The sequence below is a fragment of the Anopheles gambiae genome, chromosome 2 (assembly GCF_943734735.2).
Source record: "Anopheles gambiae chromosome 2, idAnoGambNW_F1_1, whole genome shotgun sequence".
NCBI classification, from domain to species: domain Eukaryota; kingdom Metazoa; phylum Arthropoda; class Insecta; order Diptera; family Culicidae; genus Anopheles; species Anopheles gambiae.
In genome coordinates this window covers 29,448,411-29,467,060 of record NC_064601.1, presented here as the reverse complement: position 1 = coordinate 29,467,060, position 18,650 = coordinate 29,448,411, and the positions used below count along the sequence as shown (strand labels likewise).

The following is an 18,650-nucleotide window of genomic DNA, read 5'->3' as shown; positions in this document are numbered from 1 at the left end:
TTAAGTTGTTGTTTTTGGTTGTTTGTTTGTTTTTGGTTTTGCGAGTTTTTCCCTTCCATGCCAGTGTTCGGTTTCGATGCAGAAAGGATTTTAGCTCTCCTTGCTGGACATTTCCTTTCATTTGGCTTCACTTTTCTATCCCACCCCCTTGTTTTTCGTTCACTTTGAATTCACGTTTCTCTTACCTACATTATTCATTCCGTTTCTATTTGTTTTACATACCATATTTTTACATACCATACCTAGTAGTAGCACACACATTCTTGCTCCCGGTGCTGTACTCCCTTTTTTATTTTGAATGTAAAACTTCCTAGCCTATCATCACCTTTGGGAGGGGGGTTGGCGGTTGTCGATGCGGGCGCACCGTTCCGTCCCCATTTATTACACACTGCCACTGCCATCGTTTTGCGTCCAAACCAAGCAGTTGCGACGGGGCCAGCCTGGCAGAGGAAAAGATATCTCTCGTCCCAGGACCAAAAGCGTACCCGAAGTGGGCCGACCGTCGATTTGATTGGAGTCGGTATCGGGTTAGCAGCGGGAAAAAAAAGTTAAGCTGTTTTGTTTTGGATGCGCGTGGTGCGTAGCATTGTATTTGTTTGTATTTTTATCTAATGTTTTTTTTATTTGTCTGTAATATTGGCGCATGCCTTCCCGGAAGCGGTCGTCAAGCACTAGCCGAGTGTGTGGCATACTTAGCACTTTGCTGTCTGGGATTTCTAGCTTAGTTCTGTTGTGTGTTGTTGTTCGTTCTATTTTTGGTTGCTCTTGGTTTGATCGTCTTCCGTACATCCGTTCCGTCGTTCGATACTGCGCTGATAAAAATGTGTAAAAATTTGCTTGTATATCTGCTACCGTTTGAGTCATGCTCTGTACCCACCAGCCGGTAGCCGGTGGTAAAAATTGTACAGAACTGGCATGGTTTCGGCAGTTCGGTACAATTCGGAAGTGGATAGTGAGTGTAGCGAAAGCAAGAAAGCTGTTGGAGGCAAGCCCTTGCTTTGGTCTCAACATTCCATTCATGGCGTGTACGTGTTCTGCGGCTAGGAAAAGGAAATCTATTTAGGGACCGTTCCACTCAAATCCATTCTCTTCTCCCAAGAGTGACTGCTAGTTTTCTATTATTTCTGTAGATTTGTAACAATGCTATAATTCTATTGCAAGATTTTGTATTGTGTTATTATTTGGAGGAACGGGTGGAGTGACTTGTTGCTGCTGTGGTGGAGCATTGTAGCAAGCTTATAACGTAACATGAGACATGAACACCTCCCCATCACTCTTAATGAACAACCGCATCCGCAAAGGAAGGAGCAAGAAAGGAGGAGATTTTACTTTCTTTTCTAACACCCACGGGTAAGGGACCAAAAACCAAAACCAATGCAGAAAAAAAAACAACGAAAAGAACATGCCGTTAATGATCATCAACCGTAGTGGAAAGTATTTTGAAAACAATATCATCGTAAAAAAAATAAAAAAAAGTATTCTTCACGTGTAAAACATGTAGGGTGAGGTTCCAATACCGGTCTTCTTGGGTATAACCGGTTAAACGCACACACCAACAAGGACCAAGTACATAAAAAAAACTTGTGACAAAGTTTGAGAAAGTTTCTGTTTGTGTGTGTGTGTGTGTGTGTGTGTGTGTGTGGGTGGGTGGGTGTGGGTGTAAGAGTAGAAAAGCAGAAAATATAAGCTTTTTTGATGTTTGCTGAAAGGTAAAGGATTGCACGCAAAGCGATATCTAAAGCGCAAACGATCAACCCTGCATAGGGTTGTTTGATTGACAAAAGCTCTCTCTCTCTCTCTCTCTCTCCCATCCTCTCTTTCTCTTTCTCTATCTCCATGCAATCAACACCACACCGCCGTCAGTCAATAGTACCAGCACGCGAAAAGCTCTAACCACCAAACAGCTGGTGACTAGTTCGTGGAATTGAGCGCTCACGATCGATCCGTGTTTTGTGTGAGTGTGTTGCGATACCACCACCTAATGGGTTCGAGTGAAACAGGGCAAAAGATGCCAGTTTCGGGCGAAAGTCACTTCTTAATTGTCCACCCTCCCCCCTTTGGTCCGAGTTTGCGAGCCGATGGTAGAAAGTGTCGTCGAATAGCGCTTAAGCGCACAATTAGCGAATTACAGGACGGGTCTGGCACTTTCCCGCACATCAATTAGCTGCCAAGGAATGGTGTTTGGTGAGAGATATTAATTTACCTAGTACGAGGCTTTTAAAAACGTTGGTTTAGTAATTTTTGATACCCGCGATGTAATCTTTCCCAGCAGAGAGCTTTTTTTTCTTTTAATCGGAATTTCGAAAATCTCATTAACTTTCGGTTTGCAAACATACCGCACTTTGCACTGCGGTATCGCTTCCCTAGGAGCCGACTGGAGGTTTCAATCGTTTTCTTGGAACGTAACGTATGCCCTACCAATCATAAAGCGCAGCATGGAACGCGCGCTCCCGAAGCGTGGCAGGTAAATAAATACACGGGCAAAAAGATGGTAGAAAGAATTATGTACGCTTCGCAATGGTAATTGAGAAGTGTGGGATGGGGGAGTTTGGTTTGGTATGTACGTTTTCTCAGTCAGTCAGTGTGCGGATGCTTTCTCTGTACAGTTTGCCATTTTCCTTTTGGCAGAGGTTTGCGCAAGTTGTGCGCAGGAAGGGTAAGTTACCCACCCCCCCCCTCCCCCCACCCCTCCCGTGTGCCCTGGTGTGCGAACGCGAAAGCAACAACGGGGGAAAATGGTTTACTCACACCGTAACCGGTTAGAAAGCAAAGACAAAAGCATGGGGCGGGAAGTGTTTGCTGCACACTTGTGTAGTTTTGCAAAACTATTTGCAACCGTGCTTTCGCACAAAAGTGCTATGGATAAAAGGGGGGTGGGCAGAGGTTTGTGATGGTGAACAATTAAAAGAGAAAAGAAGATTATGACACTCTCAGCAAATTAGTCTTGCCTGCTGTGTTGTGATGTGGAGAGTCGTCGTAGCGTTGACGTGGAGGAAAACGGTGTTTTCTTTTACCGAGTTTTTTTTTCATCCCACATCCGCAACAGTTTATTGTTTGCGATAAAGCGAAAGGTATTCTTTCTACTGATTGGCCACATCAAAGTCCAAAGTTGGTAATTGTTATAAGTTATCGTTCTGATGGAGTTATCCGCCTTAAAGTATGCAATTTGTATTGCAACATCTCTTAAAAAAGCATGCAAGAACAGCGGCAAGCTTAGCTTGCTCTGTTTTATATTGAAGGAAAGTCGTTTCGACTTTTAAAAAAGGTGTGCCAAGTTGTCATGTTCTGTACCACGAATGTAGATTTGCTTGATTTGAGTGCGCTGAATTTTAATACAGTGAAGCGCCGTTTATCCGGGCTTCTCGGGACTTGACCTCGCCCGGATATGCGAATAACACGGATAATGAGTCAAATGATGTACTTTATCACCAATTTCTGATTAATTTTTGGAAAATTTTATTATTTTTTGATAAAAATTACCCAGTTTTTATTAACTTCATGGTTTTCCCATAAGAATATTTGAAATTTGCCTTGAATTATCATGTTTTTTGTTATGACAATGTGCTTTTTTAACCGCTTTTTCGAATATCCTCCTCATAACGCAATGTCACCATTGTATTGAACTGTCATTTCTCAGCAGCACGGATAAACGGACAGCCGGATAAAAGGTACCCGGATAAAGGGCGCTCCACTGTATTTAATATTGCCTTGAACTATGCAATTGAAGCAACCGCAACAGCCTTTGTCCTACATTGACCATCTTAAGTGCTTAATATCTAAATCTAAGACAATGGGACGCTTCAAGGTGCCTTGATTGTGACAGAAAGTTCAATCCCCTATTTCTCCTACTCTTTCTCTAAGCATGTATGAAAAGGAAAGCTAAAAATTCCAAAAATTGTTCGAATGATAGAAAACCCCAAAATGTGTATTATAAATTTTGGGCACTTTGTTTATAATTAGTATCAAAGTTACAAAATATTCCAAATTTATTTGAACTCATTATGAACCATTCACAGTGAAACATTTTGTAAGGAAAACATTTTTGAAGACCAATTTTGTAAATAAAAAGAGCTAGCGTTTTAGCTTCAAATAAAAAAAAAACATGTAAGTGCCTGATATTGGATATGCTGGTGCTCATGCAGACCATATCATTGTAATTGTATTATCAAACCCTAGACGATCCATTGAATTCATATTACCAAGTTTCGAAGAATAGCAAAAAAGGTAACAATATTCTTGAAAACACTGTTTTGTGCCGTGTCGTTCGAACGGTAATCCCACCGCTTCCACGACCACACAGGTCCAGGTCCCGTTGCTGTTCCGAGTAGTAAGGCGAAATTGCGGTCATTCTGTAAGTTATAACGATACAAGAAAAACATCTGCCCTCATCAATTAGGGTCAAATGGTAGCACAACCTAACGTGATGTGCTTGATGATGTTTAATTTTTTGCATGCTTGTAAAGCTCGTCGGTTTAAAAAAGAAAAAGAATAAAAAAAAACATTCGACAAAATGTCCCCTGGCACACATAAACTTCGCCACGGCCCGGCTCGTTGGTGCCATTGAACTACACGAAATTCAATTACGACCCATAAAGTGTACGGTATGCCGTAGGAAGCTTTTCATCGCTTCGTATCACTCCCTCTCTCCCCCGTTTCCCTCGTTACAAAACGAGGGAGCGAAAGGTATTGGCGAGCAGGAGATAATATCCGGCCTCACACATGCACCCCTGTTCCGGAAACTGCCCCGTGTCCACGCCGGACCCAACACCGACCGGACCGAAGCCGACCGGCCCATTGTGGGATACATTAAATCGATGACAAAAATGTGTCGTCCAGTGCCCGATCCCACCGCACCGAACCAATCCCATCGCAGTAAGCTTTTTCCATGGCCGATTTCCCAACGGATTACTGTTACTTTTCGTAGTGCAAGCAAAAAAAAAATTGATCCCTCCATTTTCCACTCGAGCACGGCCGATTGGGGGATCGGTTTTTGTGTGTGTGTGTGTGTGTCTGTGGGCCTGTGCTTTGTATAAGGATGGGCTTATTCCTCAGCCAGCCGCACCCGTTCAGCCACGCAGTCCCTTTTGTGTGGGGGTGTCATTTTTGCTGTTGTTGTTGTTGTTGTTGCTACTCTTTGCCGTCTCATCGATCTATTATTTCCACTGCCAAACAATGAAATTATCGACGGTAGCCTTACCTCTTTGTTTGGTGACGGGGTGGTGTTTTTTTTTTTGCTACTGTTGCTTTGCTCCGTTTGTTTTGGTTCGGAGTCTTTTTTCCACCATTCGTCGAGTATTTTTATCAGCCATTTTCTTGCTCAACTCCTTGCACTCTTCTGTGTCACTTGTTTTTTTGCTTTACACGGCGACAATTTCACCAATGAACGATGAGTGGCCGTGGTTCGTGGCAGCTCGAGTGGCTGAAGCCTGAAGTCATTTATGGGTTTTTGCTGTTGCTGTGCGCGGCACCACACTCCTCTATCAAGGACTGGCTGGCTGGGTTGGGTCGAAAGAAACGGCCGCTTTTGCGTAAGCGGATCGTTATAAGAAGGAACCGGTGGGCCCATCCGGTTTGCAGAGTTCTTCAAAGAGCGTGTTAGCCTTTTTTTCCTCTTTTGATGCGATCAGTGTCAGTGTCGGTGGTTGAGTTTGAATGGGCTTTTAACAGGCAAATTGTACGGTTCAGGTGAAGGCTTGTGAAGAGAGATTTCCGCAAAAATTATGAATCCCTTTTTTGAGTGGACGGCTGAGCAAAGCAACAGTAGGGAGGGTAAAGCACAAATGACGAGCTTTTGTTTTTGCAAGTCAATCAAGCGTAAATATTTGATAAAGATGTCGAAGGTTTTAAGAAGCCGGATTGAGTGTGTAGGAGGGATGGAAATTTAAAAGCACCTGTTAAATGATTTTTTCTTTGCAGAAGTAAGAGTCCATTGTAAATTGTTTGAAGAATTGTTTTAATTGTTGTTCGAAAAATAACGTCCTTATGAAAACAGCTTTAGGCAATCAACCTGTCCAGTTGCATACCTTTAGGCGTTTTGCATTTTAAGCTCGGGTTACAGCTCCAGTGAAATTGAACGTGAAATTTAGAGATTTTCTGCTATATTTCATTAAATTCCCCAACTATTTAGACTCTTTAGACATGTTACAATAATGAATTAAAAGCATTTACTTGTGATGTCCCGCTTTGTTCACGGTAAGAACATAATTTTCAGCGGCGAATTACAAGTAAATGCTTTTAATTCATTATTTAAACACGTTTCATAGTCTAAATTATTGGAAAATCTAAATTCCTTTCTTTTGGTGCCATATTTTGATCGATATTTAATGGAATATAGCAAACAAAACAAAACAAAAAAAAAAAACAAAATTCCATTTTCATTTTCATTCGAGCTGTAACCCGGGCTTTACTAAGAACAGTCGAACCTTCTGTTGCCAGGGGAATTTATTTAAATCCTGCTGTTAGAGCATACACATACCGATCCCAACAATGCGATTGTACTCGTTCTACCAAACATTTCACTCTCCAAGCGCTTCAAGCGCCCATACAAAGCCACATTTTGCCGTACCGTGTGTCACGAAATGTCACCGTGGGTGGTCTTAAATCTTTGTTATTGTTTTAATTATGTGCTTAATATTTGACGATGCGTTCAGCGTTCAGTTAAAAGCGGGCAGCCGTGTGCTTACTCACACAAAAGACGGCACGTGCACTGTACGATTCTTTGAACTGCTTCAACCGGCGGCAAGGATCAAAGCCAAAGCACACGCCCCTATCTCCTATCTACTGCTTTTTGTTCAGCGATACGAGGCCGGCTAAAATGCGCACGAATCGAAGGAGGCTGCGACGTTGTAGCCGCTGTCGCTACTGTCTCATTAAATGGAAGAAGGAAAGTGAGCACTCGGTCGAAAATGTCACCGTACTTGCTATAGGAAAAGGAAACAAAACGTACAACCACGGTGGTAAGTTGTTCGCTCCAATTCGAATTTCGTTTCGGTTTCGTTTGATATTCACCACAAAACAAGTGCCAGCGTTTGATGTCGAAACCCGGGGCAGCACCGCACAATACAGCTCGGTGCGCTACAGTTTTCCGTACGTCCGACAAATTGGTAGCGCGACTGGCGAGAGCTTTCGCGTGCAATTTGGTGGGTTGGTCGTTGGTGGAGTTGAAATTTATGAACCTAATTTTAGCCAAACGCAAAAAGGAAAACAAAAGAAACCGGGTATCGTTATGCTGCATTGTTCATAGCCCCCTGGGGAGCAATTTGAAATATTATCTACGGCATCACACAACCGAGCACGGCGACCGAGGTGATGAGGGTGTACGAACCGGGCATTACAAATCGATCCGGGGATGTTGTTGTGAATCGAAGCAAAAGGTTTCGCCCAACGGTTGGGAAGGGAACTGGGAAGGAAGCATCTCAAAAAAAGGGACAGCAGACAGATTTGGGAACAAAGATCTTCGCTTTGCCGGCGCTTTCACTCGCTCGCAAATGCGGGTTAACCTGCGGGACCGTCGGGGGGGTTTGTTGCTTCTCCCCACTGTGTTCACTGTGCTTTAAATTGATGTGTTAAGGAAGCTAATACCGCACAAATGCGCTCTGTTCGGGAGGGGGCAGCAGCAAATGCAGAGAATCGAAACGATCGACCGACCGACCGTGAGGTCCGCTACGGAAACGGAAGGGTTGATTTTGAACAATTCATTCACCAATTGACAGGTAGTCAATGGGGCGGATGGAACGACCTGTCCGACACAAACGGGGACTGTATATTTGGGGGGTCGTCTGGGGACACTAAGCTCTGGATATTTCACAATTTAATCCCACCAGCAGCACGTGGCCAGCAAAACCCCCAAACCTGAGTTGCCAGATGTAACCTGGTGGCGTGGAGGCAAAGCAAGATAGCAGAACCTCGTTTCCCCAAACATAGCACACACACACTCACACACTCACCGGAACAGAAGAGCCGGAAAGGATTGCCGGAAAAATGTCATCCCCCGATCGATTTTTCCCTCACACGTGGTTGTTGTATTGCGTGCGCGTGTGTGCGTGTGTGTGCGTATGCCCCACAGGCTCGACCGTTTTTTTTGGGCAAGCAAACGGAAGCGATCTAATCAACTTTTTGTTTGCGTTTTTTTACTCTTGTTTGGCACGGAGAAAGATGTTTGCGATTTATTTTCCATAAAAGCGACAGTGCTGGGCATGGACTTGCGATTGTACTGTTTGCATTATCTCGAGCTGGTATTGGCAACAAATTTAACCGAACAAATAATAGTCTGTTATTGCTGATGTTAGAAACGTTTGCAGGCAATTTGTTCAACTTTGACCGAAAAGATTCACACAACGATGATACAATGTTTGCTACTCCTGTGTTGGCAAGTGTACAACAGCCTTCCGACAACACTCGCGTTACCTTCACGGGGCTATCTCAACATCTCTTAGTATTCATGTCCCGTAAAATATGCCACCATGTCGGGAAGGCGGGGGGGGGAGGAAATTCCTAGAAAATAACGTGCGTCATGATGGACCCGGACACGGAGATGGAAAAGTGATGGATAAGCGAATGAAAGCTTCGGCAAAAATGAAACCCAATCGATGGTGGTGGAACAGCGCCCCGGGGGTGCGGCAGTCAGAAGAGCCGTTGACTCCATGACCTTCAGCCTGGCGGTGGCTTGGCGTGCCGCGGCTATGGTGACACTTGTTTTTGTGTTGCCATCGCAAATGCATTGATGGTCGGGTTCGTACAGGCAGCCGTTACCGTATTTATGATTTCCATTACCCCATGGTGAGGTATTGCACACACAAACTTTCAATCAGTATGGAAATTAATTACAAAGAAATATGGTTCTTTTTTGGAAGGGCGGGGAAGGGGGTTGTGGAAACTAGTAACAAATTTTGTGATTTGTATGAGCGTCTCCACTCAGTTCAATGGAAAATAAGCAAACACATCCTTCCAAAGTTTAGCTGGCGCGAAGGTCTTGACACGCGATCCATGATTCGTGCGGGGCGGAAGATGTTGGCTCCCCCTCACCCCCCCCCCCCGCCCCCTCGAGACCATACCCGAAAACAGAAAAGTACACACAGGGAAAATTGGATTTGTTTGTTGTGGACATTTTTTCCACCTGCGTGAACGATGCCTTCTCCTTCCCCGATGCTACCCCGATTTCGAAACCAGCATCATGCAAAACGATTTCTGCCAAGAGCCACAGGACGAACGGAAAACAATTTTTTGCTTCCAAAATCGGACTATTTTTCAATCTGCCCCGTACGATGGTGAGGCCGCTACCACCTTCGCTCTGGCGGTGGCACATACTGCCGAACCGAGCTGTTTTCGCAGGGATTTGGTTCGTTTGGAGCAACTTTCGTAACCAACGGTCGAAAAATTATATCGTCATCGTCCCTGTTTGCTGTCCCTTCGCCAGTCCCGGGCTAGTTAGACTTCAGCTTCACTGACTCCTAGGAACGAGAAGGTCCCGTACCGGGCCACTAGGCAACCATTTCGAACGACAGTCCAAGTCGTAGTTACCGGGAGTTTTTGTGCTGAAAAGTGAAACAAATTTTGGCCACGATTGGCAGCAGCAGCAGCAGCAGCAGCAGCAGCAGCAACACCTACGGCTTGTTTGTTTGTTCCAACGGTTTTGGATGGTTTTGTTCCCGGTTTGAGTAAGGGTGTAATGAAGTTGTCAAATTTTATCTCATTTCTTATGTCATGCGGAATTGTTAAGTACGTTGCTAGCTGGTTATTTGTAACACAAATCTATTGTGTAAATAAAAAAAAGCATACGATAATCAGCAAAATGTGGTTCCCATGAAATAAACAGATATTAATGTACACTACCGAACTTAAAGCAGCTTTTCCTCCAGCTGGAAAAGTCACTCCAACGCTGCAGAATATCGCTTAACCGCTCCCTGAACCACGGTCGAAATAAGCGCTATTGGAAATGTTGGAAAGGTGTTTACTTTTTTTCGTTATAATGCTACAACACTACTCGATCGTCCTCCTCTATTGGAAGATTGGAAGTATTCAATCACTAAGTACCAGAAACCGTTTTAGATGTTACAAAAAAGAGAAGATTGAATCAGACGCGGACGGTACGCAAACTGGTACGCACGGCGGCTTGCTAAGCTGCGCACAGCGGCTCGCTACAACCACGCTAACGGTGCTACTACTGCCGTACTACTAAAGCGCTCGGGACGCAAAGAGATTTGTTTACCTCATGTGTTTGAGAAGTGTTTGTGTAGCTACATCCTAACTCCGCTTCTAAGAAAGACTCGCCTAGCTATGCTTCTATGGGTTGCCATCACGAAATTGTTCTGTGTGCCGTGGTTTAATTGTACTGCTGCTAGTGGACGTCTCGTTGAAATTGATGCACTCTCCGCCCTGGCTACAACTCCACCCTGGCGCTACATCCATAAGAATTTATCTTTTTTTCCCTCAGAACTTGTGGGTTGGTAGTTACGAGCAGAGTAATTTCAAAATTTAAGGATTTGATCGTAGAAGAAATAGGATGGATGATGAGGATGCTATCGATTGCTGCTTTGTTATTGCTGTTGTTGGTGTGCGCCAACGTAGTTTAGGTTTGTGTTGTAGTGTTATTTATTTCATGCCCGTCCGTCCATCCACTAACGATAACGCTCATGATTGTATTCCCACTCTTCAACGCGCGTTAAAAGCAAAACTTTCTTACAGCTAGATTTGTTGTGTTGTATGAATGTGGGTTGATTCGTTAGAATAGCTAATTGTCACGCTAGGGCCTTACGACTAGCAGGCCTGCTAGCAATCACGTTTCATACTGGCTTTGTTTTTTTTTTTAATTATTATTTCTTATTAAAAAACTGCATTGCATAGTTTAAAGATTTCTCGCACCTCGGCTTCATTGTGTTTCGCGTGTTGCGTTTGCTGTTCCACTTACCACAGTATGTGTGTGTGTGTGTGTGTGATACGGTCGGCCCAGGCCGGACCCCTTACCTTCGCGGGTCAGTTTAGAACTTGGCTTGCTTTCGATTTTAAATATTCTATGACGCCTATGATCCCGGCTCCAAATCCGCCGTCGCATCTTCGCCAGACCACACCGTACCCGTGTGTCGCGTGTCCAGGGGGTCGGCCGTGATCGGCGTGATCGGCTGGATTCGCCTCGAACGTAACAAAAGGTGTTACGATGGGCAGCAGAGTGTTGGGCGGTTCGGTGTGCTGTTGTAGTAGCTGTACCCTCAGCAGAGCTATGACGGCAGCAGCAGTAACCTTTGCGTAACGCTCTGCACTAACGCTACCAGCAGCAGTCCGGCTACGGTGGCACGGCTCGTCGGCGACCAGAACCAATCGCCGGACCGTGACGGTGTGCTGGCTCCATTTCCGGCCAGTATCTCCGCACGCTTCCGGAGTCGAGCCTAGGTGGGGGTGGGAAGAGAAGGTGAGAGATGCGAAAAGGATGAGCATACAAACATGTCGGAAAGTGGGTTCTTTTGCTGCGTTTGAAAGATTATCGGCACGGAGCGAAACGAACGATGGGGGTACAGTTTTCAATGAGCCTTAGCCACCGCCGGGCACGGCAGCGTTAGAAGGCACGAGGCAAAAGCCCTGTCAGTGCTATGGTACTGCTGGGAGGTACTATTAGGTGTTTGTGAGGGAACGGAAGGAAGGAAGGAATGGTTCCGGTTTACGATAAATTATGAACGCACTTCAATAACGCTATGACAGGTAGGCATGGCAAGACACGATACGAGGAGTGCCAGTTTAAATGATGGATTGAATAACAGAGAATAAAGCGGACTGTGGCTTCCAGGAAACCGGACACCGGGAATTGTGCTTCACTTAAACGAAGTAAAGTTTTCGCCCAGAGGTAAAGGCCTCCGTTTGATTGACATCATGCACGAACGGGGAATTGATAGTTTATTGTAATGCATTTTGAGCTTGAAACGACTTCAAACGATCCGAGCCAATCATGGTACCGAGGGTACGTAAAAGAGGACTGGTGTTTTTTAAAATAAAAAATCGCGGAATAAACTGAACGAGTGTACGATATAATACGGTAAAATGGGAATACTATTAAAATAAAACAGATGCAAAACGATACATAGTAGCTTCAGATGAGAATTATATGACATTAAATGTAATTGTGTAACATTGTAACGTAACACAATTACATAGTACAGTCGACAACTCGTATGACTTAACAACAAGCCCATCATGGGTTCATGCCCCGAATGGACCGTGCCGCCATACGTAGGACTGACTATCCTGTTATGGGGGGTAATCCAAAAGTCACTGAAAGCCAAGCCCACAAGTGGTACAGGCAGGCCTTGACCGGCAACGGTTGTTGAGCCAATGAAGAAGAAGAAGAAGTTCTCATTTGAAGCTACTATGTATCGTTTTGCATCTGTTTTATCTCAATATGTTTGGAGTCTCCTAGCAATACGGCTTGAATAGGAAAAAAACAACTCCATACGACATGTTATCAGTATGTCAGTGGAGACGCCTGGTAGCTTGTAAAATAAATCTTGTACAGGGTTTTCCAAGTCAGTTTCGAATGTAAACGTTGTTATTTACCGCGTGCAAGATGTAAATCACATTAATCTGATATTTACTTCGTCACAATTTTTAATTTCTTCAGAATGATTTTCAACACGTCTCAAGCTGGATTTAGTTTGACAGTTCTTTGTGATGTGTACGCATTCTGGTGAATAATTATGTACGCATTTGAAAATGATTAGGAAAACCGTGTATGAAAAAAACGTTTCTTTCCTGAATGCATGCTTTGCTTGTTTATTATATTGTACACCGTTCTTAAAGGGAGTTTAAATCATTAAAATGGTTCAATGCTCTACCTACTTCAAAACTACGATCTTAAAGGTTTCAGCGTTTTTATAACTAGGCTTTAATTAAATTTTGTTATTACGTACCTGATACATTTCGTCCTCTCCGGGTGGATCGAGACACTCAAATTCACAGCATCGTTCACCTACGCGAAACTTTTTACAGAACTGTAAAGAAAACGATAGAAACAGAGTACAAATGTTTATTGCCTCTAACACACAAACGATAATCTAATTGCTTCCTATTGTATACCAATATGGAACGTAATTTAATGTAATACATATATGAAAGCGGCTTATTAAAGCTACATTTCAGAACGATCAGGAGCAAAATCATCGTTGAAAAAAAGCTTTGCCAACTCAATTTCTTCTCTAGAAGTCATGCAATAAATGTTGATCTTCTAGAAAATCAGGTAGATAGCTGTTTCGCGCTTAGTATTGGTAGGACTTTGGTTTGTGTATCTTGGGATACCATGAAAGGTAAAATGCTAACCAAATCAAATAAATGTCCCGTTGTGGGCGAAACGTTTCATCAACTTTAGCGAGAAACATTGTTGAAACGTAATTTAATAAACCTGGCGCGATTATGCTCAACCTCAACCATCGAATGGGAGCTGTCCGAGGCTGGGTCCGTAAATCCGCTTTGGTTTTCCTTCTTTTCGCTGTCCTTCAAAAGATCCAATAACAATCGTTCGAATAATTTCGCGGCCAGGACTCTTAAACTCCCACGCCGAGCAAAATGGAATTTCCGCCGGATAAGTCTGCAGGCGAGGAGTAGTATGCAATTTCTCATCTGGTCCGCAGTTCGGAGAAAAGGCAAGAGTGGAAGAAGGTTCGAAGTGGCCCGTGATATAAAGCGAGGTATAAATAGCTAGCAAATGCCCAGCCACTGGACGTGCTGTGAAGTTTCCGGGGTTTGGCGGCGGCTGGCCGGCGTTTGCGTAAAGGTCGTCTCACCTTTGCTGCAATCTCTTCCAGCTGGGCAGGCAAACGCATCCGCATCGAGGCGGCACATAATTGAGTAATGGCGAAGAAGAGTGTTTGCTTGAACGCTAGATGCTAGAGTATTAGTGGAATGAGTTTAATGCGGTTGTTCAGTGCATCTTGCTGGTAGTGAAATTGAATTTGCATGTCGTTGATGAAGGAGCTCGTAATGTGTTTGGATGATGGGTCGGGTGGAAACAAATCTCTTCGGTGGAGGAAAATGCACTCACACTTAGCAAGTGAATAGCAAATGTCACGATTTGTGTTATTGGAATGCAAGGAACAAGCTGCAAGTGATTGTACATGAGTAATTATTATTATTATTATTATTATTATTATTATTATTTATTCCGAAAGTTATCCAGCTGGCATAAGCTTACATAACATACTTATTTCTATAGTTAAAGCTAAAGAACAGTGCTAACAAAAACGCATCAAAAAACATAACAAGTTTAACTGTCAATCAACCAAATAAAAATAAAAAAAAAACAACATAAACTGTGGAAGCGTCATATTAAGCTATGTAAAAAGGTCCGTAAATTGTTTAAGTTTGAGTTCAAGTCGACATTGTTTCCTAGCGAGTTATAGGCACTTATCATTTTTAATAAAGGATCGTTAGATCCAAAATTAGTCGATCTGAATTCTATGTTAAATAATGACCTGGTTCTTAAGATTCTACTGGGGGCCTGAAAGTTCAATTTACTCAGAATTGACGGGGCGTCTAAAGATCCGGTAACAAGTTTGTGTATAAATAAGCACTGTGCCGTCTTTCTTCTATGTTGTAAATAAATAGTAAAAGTAAAATAGTGTTGTAAATATGTTGTAAATAAATAGTAATGTAAATAACAAATTCTAAAAATGTACGACAAAACAAGAATTGTCGATATTGTACAAGGATGGGAATTAATGAAGGAAAATAATGAATATAGTTTATTTTACAGAGATTTATTTCAGAAATCTCGAAACCACACTTCAGCTCATCAATTAACGTGGTTCATCGTTTCCATTTCGATTATAGACAAAAAACCCTATGACGAAACGGTCATTCTTCTTTTCTTCGGACGGAAACATAGGGATTTTTCTTCTTTGCTTGATAGATGCGCTCATCCTTGATACTTCTACTAAGTAGCAGCAGTCGTCTAAGTGAAGCACGCTACTTGTACGTCAATCGAACGTATTGCTTTTATCAAAGTACGGCCAAACAGATACGTTCATTTGTTCATTATGGCTTTTTTTTGCTTCCACTTGCCCTTCGATTCGAATCTCTGATCTGATTGGATTGGATGTTGAAGCAATGCTTTCACCGCATTGATACATGCAATGATCCGTATAAGGGGCGAAACGAACCACACACGACGTACGTCAGTGTACCTATTTTTAGCGAGCAACAATCTTGTTAGAGGTAATTGCCAATTCATTTGAGCCGAGCATCGAGCCCGGGATCGAGCCTTTAAGCCATATATGTGCACCATCTACGTACGGTTTTAGCGCACCAACTAGCGCGGAGGGATAGAATATGAGGAGGTAATTTTTCTTTTCTTTTCTATGGCGATGTGTTGGTGGTTGCTTACCGTTCCCGTGCTAAGATTTCACACGACCAAGAAACAAGTTGCACAGTAAGCAGCTGCTCCCTAATAACAGTTCATTGTAGGCTGAATGAAAGCCTGTTCATTAGCGTCACTTTTGTGTTCGGAAGGAACAGCAGTACGGCATCTATCTATAAATTAACTCCGACGTGTGCAATTGCGTGGAATGGAATGTATTGCACATGACGCTAATGAAGCATTTTTCCACTTCACGCGGAAACATGGAAGTCGGTTGCATTGCTCTATTATACCTACCCTTATGGAAAGTGTTTGCTATGCACGAAAAGCTTTATCTGCTTTAACAGATATTTTTACTACAATCCAGCAGGTGTGGCTGCTTGTGATAACCGTTCCAGAAAATAGCAATCCTTAAACGCAAGAGCCACATGGTTGATATTATGAAATTACAATAAAGGGCGCATAGCCGGAAATTGTAAAGCACGAACGAGCGAAAAGTGGATGAAAAGATAAGCCTCTATAATGCGTCCAGACATTCTGATGACGCTGGGAAACATGAGGACGGTTTGCGAGTGATGTAAAGTGAGATGATGTAAGCAAAAAAAAAGAAGCACAAAACCGTATAATCCTCCCATTTGGAACCCGAAACGATGGTCAGGTTTAGGGGGGGAAATGGAAAACAAACTTACACGGTACCCAAAGCCGTAAGCTTTGGTTACGTTACGTTATATGAAAATTGTCTTGAAAATTTCGCAAAGAATAGCTTATGTTTTGTTACGTTTTTTGCAAGAGGTGGTAGAAACAAGGAGATAAAATGTGATCCACCAGAAGGTGATCTGGACCTTTCCAACCCTGCACAATATGAGTAAAAAGAAACACGGTTCATGGTACGAAGTTAACTCCCATGTGGGAGTTTGAAATTATCTCGCAGGACTGATGGTAACGTGAATGTTTCGTTTCTTTCTAATAAATTGGTTCATATACCAACGGAAAGTTGAAAAAAGTGTGTTGAAATTAGGGGCAAACAGCGGGTACGGAGTCTGGGAGCGCGTACACGCCTTTGCTTAATTGCTGTTAAATTGCATTATATCCCAAACTAACAGCGCCTCCCCCGCCCATCAGTCGGCAGGATGGATGATGAAGTGTTTCTGTGCCGTAGTAGAGCCACCTGCGAGCGATAGACCGGGGCGTTCGCTGTAATTTCCATTCAGTGCAACTCGTTTCGGTTTCGATGCTATCGTGCTCGCGATCATCATTATCATCGGTGACGGTGTCGGTCGGTTGGTTTTGGAAGGCGTCGCAGCATCCGTTAATTAAGGGTACATAGAGAGTGTAGTAGGCGGTGTAAAATCCACCGCTCATCGGTCTGGTGAGCCCGAGCGATAATGAACTTCGGGGTGAGGTTGTGTGCTGTTTAATATGGCTGCTATGCAACGGAAATGACAATCAACGAAAGTGGTTACAGTCCGCCTTAGTTTGGCAATGAACGAGCCGGAAGTGATGGAAAATGTTGTGAAGGTGCTGTTGGTTTTTGTTTTATTTTTCATGCACGATTCACGAAGAGACCTCATGCGACACAACCCAGGATCCAGGATGTGGTGTCGAAACCGCTACACCAGCCGCTAACAGACGCGATAGCCACCTTTAACCAACCATGGCCACCATTCACCATTCATAGGGAAATTTATGTGCAAGTTACGGCAGGGAAACTGTTTGAAATGAAAGGGCTTGTTTTTTCGAACCATGCGCTCGTTTCTGTCGGAAGCTGTATCGTTTCCCCGATACAGTACCATAAAAACGAAACATTGCTAAAATATTTCGCTTTTTCTTCTTTTTGCACCACCAACATGCTAGCTGCTTGTAGCCATAAATTGCATTGTGTCCATGATGCGAACACATGGAAATGGTTCGCATCGAATGGGAATTGTTTTACGCTTGAGCTGAAAAGCTGAACGTTCGATGTTGGTCCGTAACTGTGTGCGCACACATTGCACTCGAGCTGTTGCAGCAAGTGCAACAAGTTAGCGTGTGCAGACGAATGGGAGAAAATGCGGGCAGGCAAATAGTGGATTTTTCGTTGTCAGCGATACCGGTGCAAAAATGCCATCAACATTCTAAACCGGGCAGTTTTGCTTCAGTGCGACCGCGCTGTCAGACGGAATTGGATATTTCACACACCGATGAGCTTAAATATTTTCCCTATCCCGTGAAGGTTTGTTTGCGGGAAACCGTTTTCAATGTACTCTATTTGATTGTACGTTCACAGAGTTGCGCTACTCATTTAAACATTATTCTAAAAGCTGTTTGTTTTTTGTTTTTGTACTGAAGCATGCTCAGAGTTGTCGTAAGGATCATGAGCGAGCTTTAACGCGAGCGAGTTTGATTAGCTGATTGAAGAGCAAAATCCTTGAAGGCTTACCGGAACAAACGTTCTATGTGCGGTGAGCGTTGCTCCGAGGAGAATACACTTTATATTGCGGGATAGGGATCCATTCATTGATACACAAACCCACCAATACACACACACACACACACACATACACACACATGAAGCTATTCCATCACTGTGACGGCAGTGGCAGTGCGGTCTTAGCGTTGTTTTACACGCCAGGTTGACATTTATCCCGGCTCGTATACCTGCAGCATTAAGCACGTGATCTACACGATACGCGCGGCACGGTACCACTCGCCGAGGGCTTTAGGTAGCATTACCGCACAAAAGCCACACGTACCATGCAATGTTGGTGGTAAATCCGGATCGAGTGTAGCAAGATGAGCAGAATGTGCGCTGAGCAACGCTACGTTTGTTCCTACGCTCTTTCACACTGCCCTGCCCTGGGCTGGCCTGGTTTGGGGCTAGGTATGCCCATTCCCATGTAGGTTTAAAGGGGGGTTGCCTGAGGTGCATCGTTTGGGCAGCGAGTGTGTGGTGCAAGCTCGTTGAGCGGCTTTGATCGTCTATTCTCTTTCATACTGCTTGATGGCAAAGATGCGGGAGTTAGTTCATGTGGTTCAATAAACACTGCAGTGTAGTTTCCAAGCGAAGCAAAACTAACTGCAAAGCACGGTGCCCAAGATTGCGGGCTAGTGTGGACGGTGCGCGTTTTGAATGGAGGCAAAGCAATTGCTATAAATAAACAGCGTCCCTTTGGGATACGATCAATCATTACAATACGCTGTTGCTTGTGGGGAAGCGGATCCTTACGTCTTGAAATGCATTCACATTCCAGCGGGGCTAGCCATTTCGAAGAAACATTGGTTTAGTTTCTTCGATAAAGCTAACGCTTAACAGGATCTGCTTATATTTTGTTACACT

General features: G+C 43.7%; 1 protein-coding gene across 4 annotated transcripts in view; it reads right to left on the bottom strand.

The window, feature by feature from the left end:
- Window positions 1–2,688: 2,688 nt before the first annotated feature.
- The window catches only part of LOC5667574 (uncharacterized), a 42,487-nt gene continuing 26,525 nt past the window's right edge, over window positions 2,689–18,650 (bottom strand). For all 4 annotated transcript variants that reach the window (XM_061651215.1, XM_061651216.1, XM_061651214.1 and 1 more), the window contains exons 5-6: window positions 12,894–12,974; window positions 2,689–11,381 (exon numbers count right to left, since the gene is read on the bottom strand). In XM_061651215.1, coding sequence (XP_061507199.1) covers window positions 11,214–11,381; window positions 12,894–12,974 — 249 coding nt within the window. In that variant the 3' untranslated portion in view covers window positions 2,689–11,213. The remainder of the gene's footprint in view (window positions 11,382–12,893; window positions 12,975–18,650) is intronic.